Here is a 23,284-nt window from a genome sequence, read left to right as displayed (position 1 = left end):
CACCTGGCCTCCCAAAATAAACAAATTTAATGTCACCGAGGAGTACTGGCCTGATACAACACTCCCCATACTCTCCTGTGGCCTGGTGCTCTCCGCAGACTTCAGGGGAACTTGGGCAGCAGACATATTTATTTATTACCTGGAGAAGCGCAGGGAGTTATTTCTGTACTCTCTGGCAAAATCTTTTTTTTTTTTTTTAACAAATATTTGTTTTTATTTTCTGTATGTCTTGCCCACGAGTCTGTCTCTGTGCCATGGGTGTGTGGGAGCCTGCAGAAGCCAGACAAGGGCACTGAATCCCCTGGACTGGTGTTTATGAGCCACCATGTGGTGCTGGGAACTGAGTCCGTGTCCTCTGCAACCTCCCTGGGAGCACTCCCTATCCCCTGAGCACTCAGGGGTTCCGAAGGCCTGCTGCAGGGCCTTTGCCCACATTGGCGCCTTTAACTATTTATTTAATCTCTCTCTCTCTTTTTGTTTTTGTTTTTTTGTTTTGTTTTTTAGAGACAGGGTTTCTCTGTGTAACAGCCCTGGCTGTCCTAGAATTCACTTTGTAGACCAGGCTGGCATCAAACTGACAGGGATCCGCCTACTTCTGCCTCCGAGCCAGACAATTTATTATTCTTATTTTATGTGCATTGGTGTTTTGTCTGCCTTTATATCTGTGTGAGAGTGTCAGATCCCCTGGGACTGGAGCTATAGACATTTGCAAACTGCCGTTTGGGTGCTGGGAATTGAACCTGGATCCTCTGGAAGAACAGCCAGTGTTCTTAACCATCTCTCCAGCTCCCACCACACTGCATCTTAAAAATGTTTCCTTGAAAAATATATTGGCCTAGGAATTGGAGATATTGTAGAAGAAAGTCTATTCTTTCTAGTTATATCTGAAAAGATAAGGGAGTGACCAGCAGGATGGCCCGGCAGGGAAGGCTGCTTGCCACCAAACCTGAAGACCTAAATTCAGTCACTGGAACCCATATGGTAAAAGGAGAAAGCTGGCTTCTGCAAGGTGTCCTGCCATGACAGGCCTGCCTCCACTCACGCTCACACTCACGCGCATGAGCATGCACACACACACAAATAAATGTAGAAAAAAATTAAAAGCTAAAGGAATTATTTTACTCAGATTAAATACAAAACAACAGTGGAATAAAGGAAAATATATATGCAAATAATTCAGTGGCAGACAATGCTAGTTTTGCTTGAAGTATCTAATTTTAGCTGAGCCTGATAAGGCCTGTCTGTAATCCCATGGCCCAGGAGAATAAGAGCAGAATGGAGTCTGAGGCCAGCCTGGGATACAGACTTCCCAGCTAGCCTGGCATACACAGTGAGACCCTTCCTCAGCAGCAACAAAAAATTTGCGTTTTGAACACAGGACTCCCTTTCATAGTCCCCATCAGCTTTGCATGCACTCTGGTTTGGACTTAGAGACAATAACACCTACTCTTTTATAGTCCGATTAATTGTTAAGACACATTTAAGACATGAAACTCCCAGAGCAGATGACCTTGTAGTATGGCAGAGGGGTCAACAAACAACAGCCAGAGGACCGGGTCTGCACCTGCACACCGTTTTTATGAACTGTTGAACACAGCTTTACCCATCCATTTATGTGTGGCTGTGTCTGCTTTTGTCCATCCCCTGCCCATAAGTATTTTGGGTCTAAAACAGCAGAAGTGAGTAATTACGGGAGAGGTGAGTCGTTGACATAAAGACCACAATATAAATAACCTAGTATATTTACCATCTAGCCCTTCGCAGGAAAAAACAAACAAACAGGCCACAACCTGTGTTCTAAGTTCTCATGAAGGTGATCCCTGGAGCAGGGCTCAGGGTGAACAGGGTTTAAGTACATTTGGGTCTATCAGTCCCTCTGCCCAGCAGTCCACCTCAGTTTTACAGACTAAAAGTCTGAACCCAGTAACTGAGCATCATTTCAAATCCTTTGCGGCAGCCAGCGGAATATACATACAAAGTCACTGAGCACATCAGTGCAGGCTTCACCCAGGAAAAAAGCCACAGGCTGCGACCCCGTGCCGACCTCTGCATCCACAGTCCACTAGGCCAGCAACTTAATTTATTTTAGTTTCAAACAGGAACCAAGAACATGTCTCAGTACAATAAATTATCCATCCCCCTCAATAAGGAAAAAGAGCTTCCAAGAGTTACAGCAAAAAAAAAAAAATTTCCTTTGGAGGGACCCTTTCAACAACTGAATGGAAGGAGAAAAACTCCCCCAGAGCTGACAAGACAGCTGTCTGAGGGCTTAGAGGAGACGTCCCGCACTCCGTCCTTTTCCAACCGAAAACCTCTCATTACTGTCACCCATGGCTCCCTAAGAGGAGGAGTCTGAGAACCGCAGGCGGGAAGAGGTGTTGTCTTGCCTTGTACAGGTCTTAAGGACTCCACACAGCGCCTGCTGGTACCCTGCAAGGGGAGAGGCGTGGCCAAGCGGTGGACTCCACACACAGGAGCAAGAATCTGGATGAAGAGAGGGCAGCCACGCAGCGCACTTCATCTTGGTCTGCTTGGGTGTTTCAGAACAGAATAGGGTGGCCGCGTCTCACACACACACACACACACACACACACACACACACACACACACACACAGACACTCACATCACAGGTTTCCCCTGACCCTACTCCCCCAAAGCTGTTTCCAGGTAGACACTGAGCTGGTAGACACTGAGCTTTCCAGGGGCGACGGCTAACCCTGCACAGAAAGCAGAGCGGAGGGCTGAAGGCGAGCGCCCCTGCCCGGCGGTCCCCCTCGGCCCCAGGGCGGCGAGGCCCCGTCACTTGCACACGCTGACCCACTCCGTGACCTTGCACTCCTCACACAGCACGAAGCAGCACCAGTGGAAGCGGCAGTGGCAGCGCTCCACGCGCGTCTGCCGGAGCACGTTGTGCCCACGGCCGCAGCACAGGCTGCCGCAGCCATCCAGCAGGCTGCTGGTCTTGTTGCACGCCCGTCCCCTCGTGCCCGGGGAGCCCACGCTGGGGTCCCGCTCGCAGAAGTCGGGGGACTTCTCGAAGTAGACCAGCTCCCCCGAGAGGCGGCGGGGCCGTAGGCGGGGCTGGAAGGCTCCGGAATTGCGGTTGTGGGCGTCGATGAAGATGGCCCTGCCCAGCCGCTCCCTCAGGGCCGCCCCGATGGCCCTGAACTCTGGGGCTGCCCTCCAGCACGTCTTGAACTGGCAGCTGCCTGAGGTGCCGTGGCACTTGCACTTCCGCTTTAGGTTTTCTGTGACCACCTGGAACATCAGAGCGGCGATTAGGGAGGGGAGGGAGGGGTTACAATCGAACAGCGCCGGGGGACACGGGAGAGGGAGCCACTAGCCCAGCTTCCTCAGCAGAGGAGGGCAGATCCACGTGATTTAGCCACGTTTGATCACTAGCTCACAAGGATAGAATTCCCACTTGTCTAACTCCCAGTCCAGTGCTCTTTCCAGAAACAAATGGGGGAAGGGGGAAGGTTGGCCAGAAGGCCCCTAAAGTCTGTGGGGAAGTCAGCTGCTGTAACAGTTTCTATGCAATGAGCCAAGCACTAGGCACATATAAAATACAGTATATTCAGGGCTGGAGAGGGCTCAGTAGCTAGGAGCACTGGCTGCTCTTCCAGAGGACCTGGGTTCAATTCCCAGCACCCACATGGTGGCTCACAACTGCCTATAACTCCAGTTCCAGGGACCCCACACCCTCTCCTTTGAGGGTACCGGGCACACAAGTGGTACACATGCAGACACACTAACTCAAGCTTCCTATAGCTGCTCAACATGTCTTGGGTGACAAGCTGGCTAGTAACAAGAGCACTCATCACACCTCATCCTATTACTCTTCAGGGGGCCTCTCAGGAGGGAGGGAGGGAGAAGGGCTGAGGCAAGCTGGCCTTAGCGACAGGCCTGGTGAGTTCACACACCTGGCGCCCCACCCTGTTGTTGTGGATTCGCATCCGAGCCTGGATGTCGCGAGGAGCTTCCCTGGAATCCAAGAAGTCCCGAGAGAACTTCTCCCCGAAGTCCATGTCGTGGTTACAGCCACCCCACTCCCACGTGTCCTGGGGGCCAGGGCCGGAGCCGGAGCTGGGGCCAGGGCCTGGCTGTGAGTGAGGAAAACTCTTGCCCCGAGACAGCGCCTGAAGCTGCAGGAGCTTGGCCCGGAGCCTGTCCTGCTCACCACTACCCTTCCAGCCGCAGCCACAGCTCACCAGCTTGCCCAGGCTGCAGGCTGTGGCAACAGCGTGCATGACCCCGGCAGCCAGCATGGAGAAGGAGAAGGCGCTCTCACGGAAACCTGGGGAGGAAACAGGCCTGAGGGTCAGGGTGAAGTTGGCAGCTGAGGTGGAAGGGAGGTGGGGGAGGGATGACCTGCCATCCTCAACATCAACGGTTTGTTTCTTTGTTTTTTCCAAATAGGGTCTTGCTACTTAGACCCTGGCACTGAACTCTCCTTTTTAAAAGATTTATTTACCTATCATATGAATGCTCTGTCTTCCTGTACATGTCAGGAGAGGGCATCAGATCCCATCATAAATGGCCGCCATGTAGTTGCTGGGAATTGAACTCAGGACCTCCAGAAAAGCAGCCATTGCTCTTAGCCACTGAGTCCTCTCCAGCCCTGAACTCTTGAAACTCTTCCTGCCTCAGCCTCCCAAGTGCTAGGATTGCAGGTGTGAGCCACCACCACAACCAGCAATGTTGTCAGAATTTTAGTTATTCATTTATTTATTTATTTATTTATTTATTTATTTATTTGGACACAGAGTTTCTCTGTGTAGCCTTGGCTATCCTAGACTCACTTTGTAGACCAGGCTGGCCTCGAACTCACTGAGATCCACCTGCCCCTGCCTCTAGAGTGCTGGAATTACAGGTATGCCTCATTGCCTCTGGCCAGAAATTTCTAACTGAATCCTGACTCAGTCATTTACCAGCTGAGTGATTTGGGACAATGTCCCAAGACAGGATATCACACCCGGCCTCAGTTCCCTCAGCTCTAAAAAGAGACCCATGGGGTCAAGACCTTACTAAGCCAAACGTCTGTAAATCTGTCATTTTGGAGCATGAATATAAGAGATAGCCTAGGACCGTGGTTCTCAACCTTGCTAATGCTGTGACCCTTAAAATAGCCTTCCATGCGGTGGAGACCCCCAACCATAAGATGATTTCTTTGCTACTTCATATCTGTAAATTTGCCATGTATTACTTGTTATGTAATATGCGGTACCCAGGTTGGCTGATATTTGAGGTGGAAACCCTCAGGTTGAGAACCACTGGCCCAGAGAGCCCTCTGGGCTTGAAAGAGTTCCAGAAGAGTCCTGAGGACTTTGAAGCTGTGTTCCAGGACTTCTGAGTCTAAACGCCTTAGAAATTCCCCAACACTGGAGGGACCTCGGTGAGGAGTGAGGAAGGAGAGGGAACCTCTGGCTATGGGGTTCTCCCCCCCCCCCCCCGCCTTATTAAATGAGTCTTTTAACCAGGCTGTCATGCAGCAACCCTAACAGGCTGGAGCTGCCCACCCCCTTTCCCAGGTTTTAGTTTTATACTTCCCTTTATGTTTATTCTAACCTGCTATTACCTTATAAAATCCTGGGAGAAGGAGAAAGGCAGGGGTAATTTCCCCCCAGGCCCTTTTAAAAGGTTGGCCTCTTTGTTATGTTTTGAGGGTCACCAAGGCGGAGGAGGAGGCTTGGGATGACAAATATCTTTCCCAGGCAGGCCTAGAGAGACATCCTCACCAGATATCTGGGTGTCAAAACCTCGCACTGTCCTGGGCCCTGAGGAGAAGGAGGGGTCCCTCACCTCAGTTTTAAGCAAGGCCACTGTGGAGTGCTGAGAAGATGAAAGACAGTTGGAGGCCAGGCCCCTCTTACCAGGGAATCTAGGGCTCCAGGGCCAGCCTCAAGATCCCCCAACCATCCAAGGGTGAAGCTGTTTGCACATGTTTTGGGAATTCCCCTGCAGATGGCAGCTGCCTGTTAACTCCATAGTCCCCAAAGCATTACCCTAGCCCTGGACTGGAGCTCCCTCGGGTCTTCGCTCCTCAGGGAGTAAACTCCAGCTGAGCATAGGGGGAGGCAATGGAGCCTCCCAGACCGTTTCTCCTGGAGCAGGCCAGCAGTGACCTGTTCTGTGGCCCTCCAGCCATCCCTCACCTGTTCAGGTGAGGGCCACCTGGGGCCCCCACAGCACAGAGGAGGGGCTGCTCCCCAGCTTCAAAGCCATCGGGGTCTTTGTTCCCAGCTTTGGCTCCTGGGAACCCCAGCAATTAGGGGAGCAGGTTTAACCCTTAAACGGTTGGGGGCGTCACCCCACCCCCGCTGAGACTCAGGGGACACCAGCCTGGGCTTGTCTAGGCGGAGAAGGAGGGGAGAGGAAAATAGGGGGTAGAGGGGGTGTTTGAAGCTTCTTGGGTTTGGGGTATCTCTTGCTCACAGGTGCATCCCAGCTCGAGCTGGGTGGAGGCAGAAGAGGGAGGCCCTAGGGTAAGGGGAGCAGGGACCCAGCTGCCTCGCCAGCAACGCAGGTGGAAGGCGGGCGGGCAGGGGCCCAGACGGGTGACCAGACCCAGCTGAGCGCAGCTCCTGGGGAAATTCCCGGAGAGGCCCCTCCCCAAGCCGTGAGCCGGTCCCTTCCCGCCTCCGCGCGCCCCGGCCTGCCCCCCACCCCTGGGCGGCCGCGCAGACAGCCGCCGGGTCCTGCTCACCGCGCTTGAGGATGGCGCTGCGGTGTGGCAGCCGGCCGCCGCCCTCCAGCGCCGAGCAGTTCCAGCGCTGGTGGCGCAGCTGGTGCTGACACTCGTGCACGGCGACGTGCAGGCCCTGGAGCGCGGACGCCGTCACGTCGGGGCTGCGCAGGCACAAGCCCAGCTGCCGCTTGCTCAGGCCGGACAGGGTCAGGCACACGGTGTTGGCCGTCAGCGGCGGCTCCCCGGGAAGCTTTAGGCCCAGAATCTCATTGCTCAGAGCCCTGGGAACGAGGGGCGAGGAGCTCCAGTCCAGCTGCGCGTCCCCCGACTCAGCTCCCCGCCCTCGCCCCGCCCCGGCCGGCGCCCCCCCCCCCCCCCCCCATAGCTTGAAAGATGCTCACCGACTGAACAAAGCCAGGAGCAGGAGACCCGCGAGGCCCAGGGGCGGAGGCCGAGACCCGGGCTCCTCCAGCATGTCGAAGCCCGGAGGCTCCGGTGGGCGAAGCAGTCAGCGCCTGCGGGACGGGGGCTCTGATGAGGAATGGAATAGTAGCTCCCTGGGACCGGGGGATGCTCGCCTCGGACCCTTAGGCCGCCGCTGTGGACCCGCTGGCTTTTCTCAGCCCTCCACGAACTGAACAGTGATAGTCACCCCTTGACCTCCAGTGTCTGGGTTCTGGGACCCGTCAGGGAGGAAGGGTCCAGGCAGCTCAGGGCCCTCGGGAGCGCCCCGAGTCCCACCCAGCCACCGCGGGCTTGCGGGGTCCGGGACACTCACATGCCTGCCGGGGACACTTGCTCTCAGCCCCTCGGTTCCCTGCTCACCGCCCGCTCCCTGTCGGAGGCCCCACGACTGATGAACCCGCCCTGGCAGGGTTAGAGGGAGGGCTCGGGAGGGGGTTCCCCGCCACCTGGAGGGGCGACGCCTCCTCGCGCTGGCGACGGCGCAGGCGAGCCAGCCGGGACGGGCCAGGCTCTCAGACCCCCTCCGACCCCGCGCCCCGAGGGGGAGAGGTCCAGGTGCCGCAGAGGCAGCCCGGGAGGCCACCGTCCACCCTGTTTCCTGGCTCCACGCTCCCTCCGCGGCGCGCCACCGGCCGGTCCCTACGGTCTCTATCCTGTAGGTACCTCTAGCTGTGTCTCTGGCTCTCTGAGCTGTCTGAGCTCCTGAGGGTGGCCGCTGTTTGTCCCCCCACCCCACCCCCGTTCTCTCCCTCCCCATTACCTCCAGCGGTTCAGGTGCAAGGTCACCGCACTGGGTCCCTTGGACTCCTGGGACTTAAACCGTGGGGAGGTTGTGCCGGGTCCGGCCCCCTCGGCGGAGCAGCATTCTTCCAGGGCCGGGCCACTCCCCTCGGCCGCTTCCCCGGCTCGTCGCCGCGGCCGCCGGGAGGAAGGGAGGGCAGGAGGGAGGGAGCGAACGGAGCCGCGACGGAGCACCGGGGGCCCTGGCTCGGCTCGACCTAACGCACGGGTGGTTCTGCTGCAGCTGACGGAGCCGCGGCCCCTCCCAGAGCCCGGGGCATCCCCACCCCACCCGCACCCCACCCCCCGCCCTGACCAGGGGAACACAGCCCCCCCCACCCAAAGCGTACGCACACACCCTCTCCCCCGACGCCCGGGCTCGGGACCAGCCCCGCTCCAGGAGCAAGGGGTCGGCGTTCCTCTCACCTGCCCTGGGGTCCTGGAGGCTGCAGGGAGAGTGCGGCGACCCCGGCTCAGCACCCGGGGGCTGGTCCCAACCGCGGTGTCGTTCGCAGTTTCTCTTTGCCTCATTTTGTCCGCCGGGAGTGGCTGGCTGCAGAGCTCCTTTGACGACGGAACCCGGCGACCTCCGGGCTCTGAGCCTCTTCTGGAGCCCACGAGCCTGCGCGCAGCAGGGCGCTCAGCCTGCGAGTGAGAAGCCACCCTGTGGCCGGGCTCCCGCCCACCTCGGAGCCAGGCGCCTGCCCCCTGGGAGGGGTCAGCTTTGGCCTCGGTCAGAAGCTCGGGTAGCCCCAGAGAGCTCCCGTCAGCCCCCACGCTTCCCTTCTCCGGGAGACAGCCTCCCCGGGGGTCGCCTCTCCGGAATTCCGGGATGACCGCTCCAGAGGACCCAGATTCAGGCTCCGTGCTCGCACCTTGGCCGAGGAAGGCCTCGGGGTCCCGGATTGAGCTCAGCTCCAGGACGGCTGGAGAGCGACCCGGCCTGCGCTCAGGCGGAGGCACAGGCGCCTTCCGAGCCCTGGCGGCAGCGAAGGGGTTAGGCGCCGCCGCTCTCCCGCCTGACTCACCCTCCGAGCTCTAACCACTGCGGACTATTTTTGCCAGAGAGGGGCCTCAAGGCTTCCCAACCACCCCCAGCCCCTGCCAGACCGCAGCTCCCAAGCACAGCACGGCTGGCCCTGAGCACCCAAAGCACGTTGGCTCGACGACCCCCCAGGAAACAGAAGCACGGGGCTGGTCCCCACAGCCACAACCGCCTCTTCACTGGTGGCGGCAGGCAGTAAATGGTGGGCAGCCAGCCCCTCGGCTGCATTCTTGCAAGTCTGGCCTTGCGCGAAAGGGGCATCCCTAGCGAGGTGTCTAAACCGGCCAGAGGAAGTTAGGTGTCTGGGACTACCCGCTGAGGGCTGGGTGAGGGGGTGGTCCTCTGCTAGACAGCCTGAACCACGCTGTGGTACTCTTTCTGATTTCCCCTCCGGAGTAGGCAGCCCAAGAGCTCCCGAGCCTTCTTCCCGCTTAAGGGAAGAAGACCAGACCATGGATGACTTCAGAGGTGGGCAGGCACTATCTGAGCGGCTTTCACCCTTACTCCAGAATCTGCATCCTCATCAGTGCCTCATCCTTTTTCCTGCGCGTCAGCCCGGGACTTGCCCCTGGAAGGGTATTTCACAGACCCCATTTCTCCACCATCTTCTCACGGACATTTGTTTTTCTTCACGTGGCCGTGGTCCCACTTACACGCTGGATTTTATTTTGTCTTGTTCCTATTTGTTCCCTCTCTGATGCTGTCTTTGTCTGGCTCCAGCATTCAGCCGGATGTCAAGAAGGGGCTAAGGTGGTGGCACAGACATTTACTCCCAGCACTAGGGAGGCAGAGGCAGGTGGATGTCTGTGAGTTCAAGGCCAGCCTGGATGCATAGTGAGTTCCAGGGTAGCCAGGCTATGTAGAGAGAGCCTATCTCAAAAAATTATATATAATATATATATATATATATAAATATATATATATATATATATATATATATATATATATATATATATATAGTGATGGTGATGATTTTGATAACAATAGAAGGGGCAAAGGAATACTAGCAGCCAGAGGTTCAACTTCTCAGGGGCCTGGGGCTCCCCAAGTTGGACTGTCCCAAACCTAAGAACTCATGCTGCTGCTCTCTCTCCTCTCTGAAGACTGGCTCTTGGCGCTCTTCACTCTTTGATAAGAGGCCACAGGCAGGCAGCGGTGGCCTGAGCTGGCCGAGGGTGCCCTCCTGCCGACTGTCTGGCCTGAGCGATGACCCACAGGCAGCTAAGGGCGGTGGGACAGGCGGGGCCTGGAGAGGCCTGTGGGTGCACACCCATTGCCTAATACCCCAAGCACGCAGCCAGCTCCAAGAAAGGGGAGGGGCAGGAACCGGAGAGACCTTGACAAGGGTTGGGACCAAGACAAGAGGGGGAAGAGAAGGGGGCTGCCACCACTGGAGAGAGGAAATGGGAGCAACCTGGCCCACGTTCCTTTTGATGAGAATGGTAGAAGGCTATTCTGCCCCTCATGAGGACGGAGGGTACAGCGAAACCCTGTGGGAAAACGCGGAGGCCCCGCATGGCAGGGGAGTGTCAAAGAAAGAGTGGGCCTCTGGAGATGGGGGAGTCAGGCAACGGAGGCGGCTCCGCTCGGGAATCTCCTCCTTCCCCCCTCCCCTGATGTTTGCCTTGGCTGGGGTCTTGGGTGACTCATCTGTTGCTAAGCCGCTGATAGGGGCGGCCAGCCCAGGGAACCCAAATTATAGGCCGGGGAGGGATGGATGGGTCCGCAGCGGTGAGCTCAGCCGCGGCTGCCTCCCTCCACCTCACCGGTCTTCCACTGCAGCACCAAGGGCCACCACCCAGGGGCGCCAGAGATGCCGCAGATAAACTGCCGGGCTCCGGGGAAGCCCCCCCTCCCCTGTGTTCAGCAACTCTTCTAGATCACCCTCGATAGAATTCTACCCCTTGTCTCCTAGAGGCTGATGGATGGGCTACACCTTCCCAGCCCGAGGCTTACGTCTGCTTCAAAGGTATGCCCAAAAACTCTGGTCCCTGGTCCCTTGCTCTCTTTCTAGATCCCAGAGTCTAAGACCACACCCATCATCTCATTCCTGTATCTACTCTGAGGCCCTGTTTTGCTACAGTGCTTCTACTTTAATCCTCTGAAGGTAGCTGCAGCCAAAGGTGATGTTGAGTTCAGGTCACATACACCTATAATAAGGAAGCTGAGGCAGGAAGAGCAGTAACTGCAGGTTAAGGGGCGGGAGAGATCCGCAGTGAAGAGCCCTTGTTGCTCTTGCAGAAGACTCAGGTTCAATTCCCCAGCCCCCTCCCACGTGGTGGCTCACAACCATTCATAAGGCTAGTTCCGTAGGGTCCAACAGGCATGAGTGCGGTGTGCAAACACGCACGCAGGAGAAACAGTCATACTGTAAAGAAAAATAAATAAACCCAACAACAACAGGGGCCTTGCCTTTAGTCTGAATACGGGACAGGCAGCGGCAAGTGGATCTCTGTGATTGGAGGTTACTAGGCTAGCCTGGTCTACTGGTGAATTTCAGGCCAACCCGTGCTACATAGTGAGACTGCCTCCAAACGGAACAACACCAACAAGACCCCGAGATGTCTGAGGAGGAAAATCCCAGAAGACAGAAGGGTACACAGACCTTGAGAAAGGAACGTGCTTGGTATGTATGCTCAAAGGATCAGAAAGATCCACGTGCTTACTGAGGAGTGATTCACAGGAGAAAGCTGGCTAGCTGTGAAACTGAAGCGGTAGGAAGGAACAGGCTCAGACCTTGTAGGTCACTGCAGAGATTTTGGCTTTTGAGTGAGGTGAGGAATCACTGGAAAGAGTTGACCAGGGAGATTGATAGTTATTCTCTTTTTTAATTGAGTGTATTCGTATGTGTGTCCTTGGAGGCCAGAGGTGCTGGAGTTACAAGAAAGCTGTAAGCTGCCTGAAGTGGGTGAGGGGAATTGAACTCAGGTCCTCTGCAAGAACGACACATGCCAGCCCCAACTTCATTTTCAGAAAGGATGGTCTTGACTGCAGTTGGAGAGCAGACTATGGGGTGGAAGGAAAAACCATGGAGTTAGGAAGTAAGAGGTGACGCTGGCTCCTACCGCTGAGCAGCAGAGGGTTGAAAAGGGGTCACACTCCATGCGTAGCTTACAGACTGAGGGTCAGGGTTCGCTGATGGTCTAGCATGATGTGTAAAACTGACAAGCCAGGGCTGATCCAATATTTAAAATTAAAAGATACGTATACCCGAGTGCTGGTGGCTACGCCTTTAATCCCAGCATTTGGAGGCTACGCCTTTAATCCCAGCATTTGGAGGCAGGGGCAGGCAGATCTCTGAATTTGAGGCCATCCTGGTCTACAGATGAGTTCCAGGACAATCAAGGCTACACAGAGAAACCCTGTCTCATATGTAATACACACACACACACACACACACACACACATATTATGTGTATCTTTGTGTATGGGTGCTTTCTTTGTCTATATGTCTGTGTGCCACATGTATCTCTGGTGCCTGCAGAGGCCAGGCCTGATCGGAAGATTTTTCCCCTGAAGATGAAGGCCAGAGCTGTCATTTACTGAGATGAAAATGACTGAAGAAAGAGTAAATTGAGCAATGGGGGGGTGGGGGGATTAAGAATTTAGTGGCAGACATGAGAATTTTGAGGTACTTAAGTATTAAGTACACAGCTAGAATTTGCAGCCAAAGTTATAGTTAGGAAGCATGAGGGCTGGAGAGATGGCTCAGCGGTTAAGAGCACTGGCTGCTCTTCCAGAGGACCCAGGTTCAATTCATTCCCAGCACCCGCATGGTGCTTCCAACCATCTGTAACTTCAGCCCCAGGGGATCTAATGACCTCTTCTGGACTCCACGGACAGCGGACACACACGTGATGCACAAACACGCGTGCATATATATTAAATAAATAAAAGAGGAAGCATGAAGCCATGTAGTTTGGCAGGTGAGTTTGAATAAACCAAGAAGGCTAGCTTAAACTAAGTGTGCTTTAGCGTCCTTGCTGGCTTGCTAGGTTCCTGCTCCTCCTCTTCCTCCTCTTCTTGCTTCTTCTTTTTATGCTGAGTCACACGTGGCTCAGGCTTAAATTCAATATGTAGTTAAATATGACGTTGAGCTCCTCCCGGCTCTTCTCCAACGGCAGGATTACAGGTGTGGCAGTACACCTGGCTCTAACTTTTCTTTGTTTTCAGCACACCCATGGTCAGGCTTAGGGCCTCATTCACATATGCTTGGTAAATCTTCTCTCTCTGTGTGTGTTTGCATGCACACAAACACATGCGTGCACATGCAAAAGCCAAAGGTCAAGGGGGGGGTCTTCCTGTTTCTCTCTGCCTTGCACACTTTTTAATCTTTCATCTTACTCCTAATTCTTATTTCATTTATTATTAGCGTGAGGGGTGTTGAGTGTGCATCACGGTGAGCACATGGAGGTCGAGAACAGGTTTGTGATGTTGGTTCTCTCTTCCATCTTCCCCCTTTAGCACTGAAGGTCATAGGTGATATGGTTTCCAGCCAGTATTCCACGCCCACAGAATTACACCAATAGGCCAGCTCAGGAAAGGTGCGTGTGACCCAGGCCTCAGCGCTGAGAATGTTCTCAGGGACAAAGTCAGGTTACCTATGTCTATTGCTCATTCCCTTGAGCCATCTATGCAGACACTATTTGCAGAAATTCCTGGCATGTGGACCAGCGTAGGGTGCTGGACTGACTGTTCCACTTTATACCTCGGGAACGATCCTTGGAGGAAGCAGGTATTCTAGGCCAAGAAAAGGCCTGGGAAGGATATTAAAAAAAAAAAAAAAAAAAAAAAAAAAAAAACCTCTATTGGGTTAATGTATATCTTATTTTAAACTCATTCACATCTAGTGAGATGACTCAGTCAGTAAAGGAACTTGCCACCTAGTTTAATGACCTGAGTTCCATCCCTGGGACATATATAACGGAAGAGGAGAATCAATTCTTGCAAGTTGTCCTCTGACTGTGCTCTCTCTCTCTCTCTCTCTCTCTCTCTCTCTCATGCACACACAATATATGTAATTAAAATTTTAAATTAAACACAAGTGCCTCAGGAGCAGTTACGGAATGTATCAGTCATTTCTTTTGATTGACACCTTAGTGGGAAAGCCTGATCTATCCTGGGAGTCAAGCTCTTTAGGGTCAGACCTGGGTAATTTACTCAGGAAGCGTACTTGCGGAAGAGATGGAAACCAGAGGTTCCCCTCCTCTCCCCCCAAAAAGGCAAAACCCCCAAATCATTTTCTTTATATGTTAATTCTGAAAAGGAACTCCATCCGGCTCTGCTGCACACTGGCAAGCCAGGGAGGCTCTGGTCATGTGAAAAGGACGTGCATAGGCTGTGAGGTGTCAGGTCTGGGTTCATGCCTCTAATCTCCACTGGAGAGGTGGAAGCAGGGAGACCAGAAGTTCAAAGCCAGCTAAGACTCTATCTTGAATTTGAGGCCAGTCTAGGATACAAAAGACCTTATCTCCACAAACAAGCAAACAACAAAACCAAACAGAGGCTAGAAAGACCTCTCAGCATTTAAGAGCGCTTGCAAAGGAGCGGGGCTTGATTCCCAGCACACACACAGTGGCTCACAGCCACCTGAATCTCCGGTCCCAGGGAATCTGAAGCCCTCTTCTGGCCGCTGCAGGTACTGCATGCACGTGGCACATACGCATACGCACAGACAAAACACTCACACGCACAACAAAAATTAAGCCTGGTGGCAGCGGTGAACACCATTAATCCCAGCACTCAGGAGGCAGAGGCAGGTGGATCTCTGAGTCAGGCCAACCTGCTCTACAGAGCAAGTTCCAGGATAGCCAGGGCTACACAGAGAAACTGTCTCAGAAAACCAACCAACCAACAAACCAACCAAACAAAAGACTCCCTTACTATCTCCCCCCTCAAAATCGAAAGAGTTTCGGTTTTGAGATAGGATTTTACTATGTACCTCATGCTGGTGTGCTAGAACTCACTATGTAGGCCGTAGACCGGGCTAGCCTCAGATTCACAGAGATGACCTACCTGCCTTTAACTCCTAAGTGCTGGATAGAAGGCAGGCCAGGCAGGCCTGGCCTCCCCAGGGGTGTTTAATCCTCCTGCCTCCGCCTGCCTCCCAAGTTCTGAGACTGGCAGGTATGTGCCACCATGCAGAGTTGGTCTTGGATTTATTGTGGTGTTGTTAATTATTAATTTGTTGTTTCAGATGGGATCTTCAGTTGGGATATCTCAGAGTTGTCTCACATCTGTAGCAATGAGCAGTCCTCTCTCTCTTTGATTTTTTTGAGACAGGGTTTCTCTGTGTAGCCTTGGCTGTCTTAGACTCACTTTGTAGACCAGGCTGGCCTTGAACTCACAGAGATCTACCTGCCTCTGCACACTGAGTGCTGAGATCACAGGCGTGAGCCACCAAGCTCAGCTGACATCCCTTGGTTTTTTTGAGACAGGGTTTCTCTGTGTAGCCTTGGGTCTCCTGGACTCGCTATGTAGATCAGGCTGGGTTCGAACTTACAAAGATTCACCTGCCTCTCCCACCCAAGGGCTGGGATTAAAGATGTCCACCAACACGCGTCCTGCATTTGTTTGTTGAGACTGCTTCCAGAATGCCGGGAGGTGGACGGTAACCCTGAACTTCTGATCTTCCTGGCTCCTGAGTCACAGCCATATGCCACCATTCCTGGTTTTTGCAGTACTGGGAACCCCAAACCAGCTTTGTGCGTGCTAGGCAAACACTCCACGCCATTCCCTGGGGATATAGCTTCAGCATCAGTTTATTAGCTGGGACCTGGAACCTGGAATTACAGTAGGTCACCAATCGTTTCCTCTGTAAAATGGAAGAGAGGAGAGATGCTAGGATGGGGGCTCTCAGGGTGGTCGAGGTGCGTGATAGCCAAGCTGCCAGTGCCCCCTGTGTTCCACACAGGGAACGGCAGTGCGGCAGTCCAAGGCTGCCATGGTCCTGAAGATAGCTGGAGTCTCGGGAGAAGAGGACCGTACAGAGGAAGAGTTGCAGGCACTAGGGTAAGAGGAGGGGGCAGAAGGGCTTGCAGGGTACCGCCGAAACTCGGAGAAAACTCCAATGAGAAGCAGGAAACAATGGAGGCACAAATTTGTTTGTTTGTTTGTTTGTTTTGGTTGTATTGTATGTTTGGTTTTTTGTTTTTCAAGGCAGGGTATCTCTGTGTAGCCTTGGCTGTCCTGGTCTTGCTTTGTAGGCCAGGCTGGACTCAAACTCACAGAGATCCACCTGTCTGTCTCCCTGAGGGCTGGAATCAGGCGTGCGCCACTGCACCTGGCTTGTTATTTTTTTAATCTTCTAAAAAAGGAGTTATTTTTTTGCATGTGTGAGAGTTTTGCCTGCATGTATGTATGTGCAGCTGGGTACGCTTGGTGCCAGTGAGGTTCAGACAGCACCCGATTCCCTGGAACTGGAGTTACAGGTGGCTGTGAGCCACCATGTGGGTGCTGAGAACAGAGCCGGGGCCTCTGGAAGAGCAGCCAGTGCTCTTAACCACTGAGCCATCTCTGTAGATGCCCAGACTTGTTCATCCTGAGCTGGGCAGCATGGTGGGTGGCACAGGCCTGTAATGCCAGCAGTCAGGTGACCGCCGTGAGTTCTACATACTAAAATTCTATGTTAGGTAGAAGCAGCAGCAGCAACAACCCAAACAGAACAAGCCTGCCGAAGGGAGGTCCTTTTTCCCCAGCAAACATCCTTTGTTCCTAGTCCTCGGAGCTACCTACTACTCGGTCCCATCCTTTCTGAGCTCGTTGCCAGAGAAACAGGCATGGCTCAGCTTCAAGACCCGCCCCCACTAAGGACATGCACAGGTTGACACATACCACAGGCTAACACAGGGTACCCAGAGCGACAGAATGACACACGCCTGCACATGGCTAATCCCCCCCACACACACTCATCCACCCACCTGCAGATACCCTTCCAGACCCTCTCCATTCTGCAGGCGGGCTTCATAGCTTCCACCTCCTCCCTGATACACTGCTTTAAGCTGTGACTGTAGCAAAAATGACTTCATGAGCTCCCCGTCCTGAGCCAAATGACACAATTGTTTGGAAAAGGCTCAGAACGTCCTCCTTTAGAAGTTTCTGGATCCACCAGTACACAGGAGCGTGCATCCGCAGAACACAATGCAGTTTCAAAGACCTCATCTTGACACACCGTCGCTGGCGCTCTCCTAGCCCACATTCACAAACTGCTGCGCGCTCTGAGGTCCTCTCCGCCACCAGCCCCCCCCTGCACCCCACGCCCGGGAATCCCTAACCACAGCTCCACCCAGGCTCTTGTCTCCTTCTTTTCCTTCTCTGTCCAGCCGTCGGGGTTCCTGGATAAGGAAGCGTCTCCACGGAGTTGCTGGCCAGAACCACAGCTTTCATCCGGCCATTCAGGACAGGGAAGAGAAGGGACCACAGCTTGTGTATGTGCGTGTGTGTCGGGGGGAGGGCTGACATTTACAGGACAGCCCCACCGCGCGTGGGGTGGCAATCCAGGCTGCAAACAGGTTGTCCCTAGCACATTGTCTCCGCGCCCCCTGGCGGATGCTGGTCCCCGACGGGCTCCTGACCGGCAGAAGAGTGAGGCCGGCGCGCGCGCGTGGGAGGCCACCCCAAGGGGAGGGGTCGGCGGCCAGTGCAGACCTGGAGGCGGGGGCCACCGGGCAGGGGGCGGGGGTGAGCCCCGACGGCTAGCCCCGTCAGCTCAGAGCGGCCCGAGTTCCAGCTCCGCTGGCTGCTCATTGTCTGTGGCGCTGACCAGTGCGCCCGCCCGGTGCCCCAGTGCGGGCCGGAGGGGCAGCCTCTTGTCACTGCAGTCAGCAGCCGCAGCTATAAGAGGCGGTGCCTCCCGCAGCGGCCGCCTCAGCCGCCAGCCAGGACGGCAGGACCATGCTGCCTGCGGCCCGCCTCCAGAGTTCCTAGAGCCAGCCTGAGCCTGAGAACCCTCGGCACGGCCCTCACCGCCGCTCTCACCCCTGCCCTCTCCGCCGCGGCCGGCCCCGCCGTCGCGCGCAGCACCCGGAGCCGCCAGATCTACAGCAGCGAAGCGGCGAGGCCGGGCGGGCCATGGGGCTCTGCGCGCTGCTGCCCGGCTGCGTTTCTGCTACGTTCCTGCTGGCACTGAGCGCTCTGCCCGCAGCCCTGGCTGCCAACAGCAGCGGCCGATGGTGGTAAGTGAGCCGGTCCGGGGTCGCCACTTGCCCCGGGGCGCAGAGCCAGGGGCCCGGCCCTACCCAGCTCCCACGCTGTGGGGGTCACCGACCCACAGCCTCCCTCCCGCACTGTGACTTCGGCACACTCAGGGCGCGTTCTAGTTCTCACCTAGAACCAAGCCATCTTGCTCGAGCGGAGCGAGCCACCCGCAGGCGGAAGCCCAGCCCTTTGCCACTGGGCACCAGGTCCAGCATCTCAGTAGCGAGTACTCAGGTACCCTCAGGCCTTGAACCAAAGAAGCAGCTCTCAGCGGTGAGAAAGGGTGGGGCTTCCGAGTATTTCGAGGTGGGCAAGGCTGCAGGCTGAGCTTTCCTCCCGGGCCCACCTGACGGAGAATGGAGGAGCCCAGACAGTCACGCGTGGACCCAGGCGCCCTTTCTGTCCGCCCACCAGAGCTCACTTCCACCCGACTTCAGGGCCCGGAGCTGTTACCGATGCTCTGCTGCTCCGTCTAGGCGCACGGGCAGGCCCAGGCGAGGCCAGGGAGGGGGCGTCGCGGTGAAGGTGCGGCAGGCCCGTCTCAGAGCGAGCCCGCCCGCCTTCCCACCAGGGGCATCGTGAACATAGCCTCCTCCACGAACCTGCTGACGGACTCCAAGAGCCTGCAGCTGGTGCTGGAGCCCAGCCTGCAGCTGCTGAGCCGGAAGCAGCGGCGGCTGATCCGCCAGAACCCGGGCGTCCTGCACAGCGTGAGCGGCGGCCTGCAGAGCGCCGTGCGCGAGTGCAAGTGGCAGTTCCGCAACCGCCGCTGGAACTGCCCCACGGCGCCGGGGCCCCACCTCTTCGGCAAGATCGTCAACCGAGGTGGGTGCCCGGGAAAGCGCCGCTTCCGGGACGAGGGGCGGCGCAGGGTCAGCGCCGGGGCAGGGGCGGGCGAGGGCAGGGGCGGCGGCCCAGACGGCGCGGGTTCGGCCCCGCGGCCCCGCGCTCCCGCGGGGCGGCCCCGGGCTCCTCCCAGCCCCGCACCCTGAGCGCGATCCTCCTCCCCGGAGCCCCCGACCCGCGGAGGGGAACCCCGGGCGGTGGGCGCCGGCCACGGCTCCCCCCTCCCCGCCTGCCTCGAGGGAGCCGGGAAGCCGCTCCCCGGAGGGCGCGCCCCGCGCGGCCGGGTCGGCGCCGCCCACACCGGCGCGGCCCAGGTGCCCTCCCGGAGCCGCCACGCGCGCTCTCGGGCTCCGCAGGGTCCGGCGAGGGTCACGGACCCCGCCCCCGCGCGCCCGCTTTCCCACGGGGCTGGGGACGGCTGTGCGGAGCCTCGGCCGTCGGGTCCCCCGGGGGCGCCGGGCTGTGGGGCAGCGAGCCTTCCGGAGAGGTGCTGACCCGGCCCCCGCCTTCCCCCCACGGGCGCGGGCCGCGTCCTCCACAGGCTGCCGGGAAACCGCCTTCATCTTCGCCATCACCTCGGCCGGCGTCACGCACTCGGTGGCGCGCTCCTGCTCCGAGGGCTCCATCGAGTCCTGCACCTGCGACTACCGGCGGCGCGGCCCCGGGGGCCCCGACTGGCACTGGGGGGGCTGCAGCGACAACATCGACTTCGGCCGCCTCTTCGGCCGCGAGTTCGTGGACTCCGGGGAGAAGGGGCGGGACCTGCGCTTCCTCATGAACCTGCACAACAACGAGGCCGGGCGCACGGTAGGCGGCGGCGGGGGGGGGGCGGGGCGGCCGGGGGGGGGACGGGGGCGCGGGGCAGGGGCCACCTGAGGGAGTGGGGGTCCGAAGGGGGGACAGAGAGAGGTGCTGGCTGAGGGCGAAGCCCCCCCCCAGCCGGTGACGGGACGGAAGGGGTTAATGGCCGAGGCTGCAGCGCCCCCCCTCCCCCGTGCACTCCGGACCCGCGGCGCGCGGAGCCTGGCCCTCCCTCCGGGGTGCGCCCTGACACCCCCCGCCCCGTCCCCCCCCCGCAGACGGTGTTCTCCGAGATGCGCCAGGAGTGCAAGTGCCACGGCATGTCCGGCTCCTGCACGGTGCGCACGTGCTGGATGCGGCTGCCCACGCTGCGCGCCGTGGGCGACGTGCTGCGGGACCGCTTCGACGGCGCCTCCCGCGTCCTCTACGGCAACCGGGGCAGCAACCGCGCGTCGCGGGCCGAGCTGCTGCGCCTGGAGCCCGAGGACCCCGCGCACAAGCCGCCGTCGCCGCACGACCTGGTGTACTTCGAGAAGTCGCCCAACTTCTGCACGTCGAGCGGGCGCCTGGGCACCGCGGGCACGGCCGGGCGCGCCTGCAACAGCTCGTCGCCCGCGCTGGACGGCTGCGAGCTGCTGTGCTGCGGCCGGGGCCACCGCACGCGCACGCAGCGCGTCACCGAGCGCTGCAACTGCACCTTCCACTGGTGCTGCCACGTCAGCTGCCGCAACTGCACGCACACGCGCGTGCTGCACGAGTGTCTGTGAGGCGCCGCGCCCCCGTCGCCCTCGCCCGTCCCCTCCCCCCCGCCCCCCAGGCTTCGCTGGCCTTCGAGACCCCGGCCCTCGCCCGCCCCAGCGTGTCCGGCCGCAATCCCGACGTTCCCAGGGGCCCGGCTGGGGACCCCCCAAACCCCAGGCCTGAGGCGCCACTGAACCTCCTTTTTTGCCATCCTTAGGGCCCTGCCCCTACCTACCTCCCTCCCCGTCTGTGGGAGACCCCCTGCTGCACCGCCCCCTGTTGGGCCACGGGGTGAGAGGGGGATCTCTCTAGGGGGCCTGTGCAGGGGGCGGGGTGTCAGCTCCTGAAGGTGCCGCAGTCCCCTCCCCATCGCGCCCGCCCGGGGACCTCTCTGCCCATCACCTGCCCCTGATGTTCTCGGCGTCCCCACCGGCCCCTTCCATTCTCCGGCCGGCACGCCTGGACACCAGGGCCTTGCCTTCCCTTCCCACCTGTAGCTGAAGTGTGAGTCTCCGAGGCGGGAGAGCGAGGGCGGCTGTGATGCTGTGGGAAATGAGGTTGGGGAAGCCAGCGGAAAACCCTCCATTCTCCTAGCCCCTGTCGCGGAGCCATGGAACAGCTGTGAACCACGCCTCCTGCCTCAGCCACCGCCCACCCCTTCCTGTCCTGCCTCCTCATCAGTGTGTAAATAATTTGCACTGAAACGTGGATACAAAGCCACGCGTTTTGGTTCTGTAAATAAACTATTTATTGTGCTGGGCTCCAGCCCGGGTCGCAGAGGCCTTGCTCCAGCCCTGCTCCTCCTCTGTCCTGCTCTCCAGGCCTTTTTGTTATCTGACCTTTCTCTTCACCCAGTCTCTCAAGGATGCCCTTGCCCACCAGATCAGCGTTTCCTTCCACTGCGGCTATTAGTGGCTCTTCGCCCCCACCGATGTATCTTCCTCCGAGGAATAAAATCTCTATTTTTATCAATGGCTCTGGTCCTTGAATCCAGAACACGGCGTGGTTTGCACTGCCCTCTTCCCCTCCAGCGTGCTTACTCTCTTCATCAAACTGAAGAGACAGAATTGTCGAAGAACCCTTTTCCTGGCCCAGAAAGAGGACCCTCAGCTCCTGACCCTTAGATGACCCTAAAGGAGGCCACTGGGAATCCGGGACTTCCTGCAGGGTTCTCTCTCCTAGTCTAGCAGCGGCTGGTTGTGTAATAAGGATAAACACGTCTGTTGGCCCGAGGAGGGTTAACCATATCTCCTGCTGAAAGAGTTGGGAAAATAGCTACAATGAGATGCTGGCTGTGACCATGTCTGAAAAGCCCAAGCAGAGAGGGTGCCATTGGCCCTGAGGTAGCTGTCCTCCTTTGCTGGTGTCTGGACTTTGGGCAGTGGGAAGGCCCATCTTCCATGCTCTTCTACAAGGCTTGGAAATCTGCAGTAGGCCATCACTCTAGCCTTGGCTTAAGGAAGATCCAGCAAACCATGGGCCCTAGACCTGGACCAGAAAGCTTAGAGATCCTAGCAGAAAAGAAGAAAGGGGCAGACCAACTAGCATCCAAACAGGGGTGAGGTTTAGAGTGGCACACCCAAAAAGAAACCCAAGAATGATGGCTCCACAACCATCACCAAGCTAGCCACTCCCACAACCAACCAGAGTGAGGACTCCTTATTAACAGGCCTGCAGGCCACCTCCGGACAGTCACCTCTCAGTAGGATAAGAGCCCTGCTCACAGCACTAAATCTGTCTCCAGTGCTTTCTCCCTCCCTTCCTTGTCCAACCATAGCCTTAGCCCCAACTCAGGGAACACTAACCCTCCCTAAATTCTAAGGCCCGTCCATCGTAGCCCCTTCACTCAAAGCGACAATGGGAGCTGCAGAGCATCCCACCTTTGCAAGAGCCATAACTGCGTGTGTGTGCTTGGTTAACTTGAGTTTCCTCCTCTTCCCGGAGTCCTCTGCTGTCTTTGCAGGCCATCACCTCTCTCTGCAGGCTGTGAACTCTGACCCCTGTGGTCCTCTGGCTCTGCGAGTGGGTAGGGAAGCAGATTTAAGGCTTGCTCAACCTTGCAGTGACATTCCTTTCCCTTTCTCTCCACTGGCAAAGCCAGCAGCTTCTCAGTTCTGATGAGGGGGCCCTGGGTTTGCAGATCGTTCGGCTGAGAACAGCCAATCCTGACTCAAGGAGAACGTTTAGCTCTCCGGCTTTCTCAAAGTTAGAAGTTATTGGGCTGTCCCAGGGCAAGTGTGTGCACGTGTGCATGCATGTGTGTGTGTGTGTGAGAGAGAGAGAGAGAGAGAGAGAGAGAGACTGTGTGTGTAAACTTGGGCCACTGCTGCCCATTGCCCAGTGTTAGGGAGAAGCACCCCGATGGGGGACCCAGGCTGCCTTCAGCCACTCTGAGCTAGCTCCTACCTCTGGGAACTGAAGCCCATGGACTGGAGACTAGGTGCTGGGCTGACCTGCAGGGGCGCCCCTTTTGTCCCTCACTAGGTATCCAACACATCTCTTGCTTTCTCAGTCTCCTTTGCCTTGACCTTTGAGAATAGTCATCACTGTCCTTTAAGGAGGCGATGGGGTTCAAATGAGATAGCGTTTGTGGTGGCTCGGGTCACCTGGATGCTTACTGATACCTTTACCATAGGTCAAGTGCTGGCAGTGCAGTGAGATGCAAGCCAGAGGTCCAGCCATGGCGCCAACCGTGCCAACAAACACCGTCAGCATAACAGGT

At 57.2% G+C, this 23,284-nt stretch overlaps 2 protein-coding genes across 2 annotated transcripts; one reads left to right on the top strand and one right to left on the bottom strand.

The window, feature by feature from the left end:
* Window positions 1-2,714: 2,714 nt before the first annotated feature.
* On the bottom strand, window positions 2,715-7,164 carry Wnt10b (Wnt family member 10B). Its single transcript, XM_055627158.1, has 4 exons — window positions 7,091-7,164; window positions 6,708-6,970; window positions 3,925-4,298; window positions 2,715-3,259 (listed from the first exon to the last, which is right to left on the bottom strand). The coding sequence occupies exons 1-4, from the start codon at window positions 7,162-7,164 to the stop codon at window positions 2,801-2,803; spliced, it is 1,170 nt and encodes a 389-aa protein (XP_055483133.1). The 3' UTR covers window positions 2,715-2,800.
* Window positions 7,165-18,048: 10,884 nt separating this feature from the next.
* Wnt1 (Wnt family member 1) lies at window positions 18,049-20,588 on the top strand. The gene is made up of 4 exons (XM_055626795.1): window positions 18,049-18,152; window positions 18,746-18,999; window positions 19,562-19,827; window positions 20,100-20,588. The coding sequence occupies exons 1-4, from the start codon at window positions 18,049-18,051 to the stop codon at window positions 20,586-20,588; spliced, it is 1,113 nt and encodes a 370-aa protein (XP_055482770.1).
* Window positions 20,589-23,284: the final 2,696 nt, after the last annotated feature.

The sequence above is a fragment of the Psammomys obesus genome, unplaced genomic scaffold, assembly GCF_907164565.1.
Source record: "Psammomys obesus unplaced genomic scaffold, mPsaObe1.curated_primary_1811, whole genome shotgun sequence".
In the NCBI taxonomy this organism is placed as follows: domain Eukaryota; kingdom Metazoa; phylum Chordata; class Mammalia; order Rodentia; family Muridae; genus Psammomys; species Psammomys obesus.
Note: the sequence above shows the minus strand (reverse complement) of the source record. Positions and strands in the feature narration are given on the sequence as shown.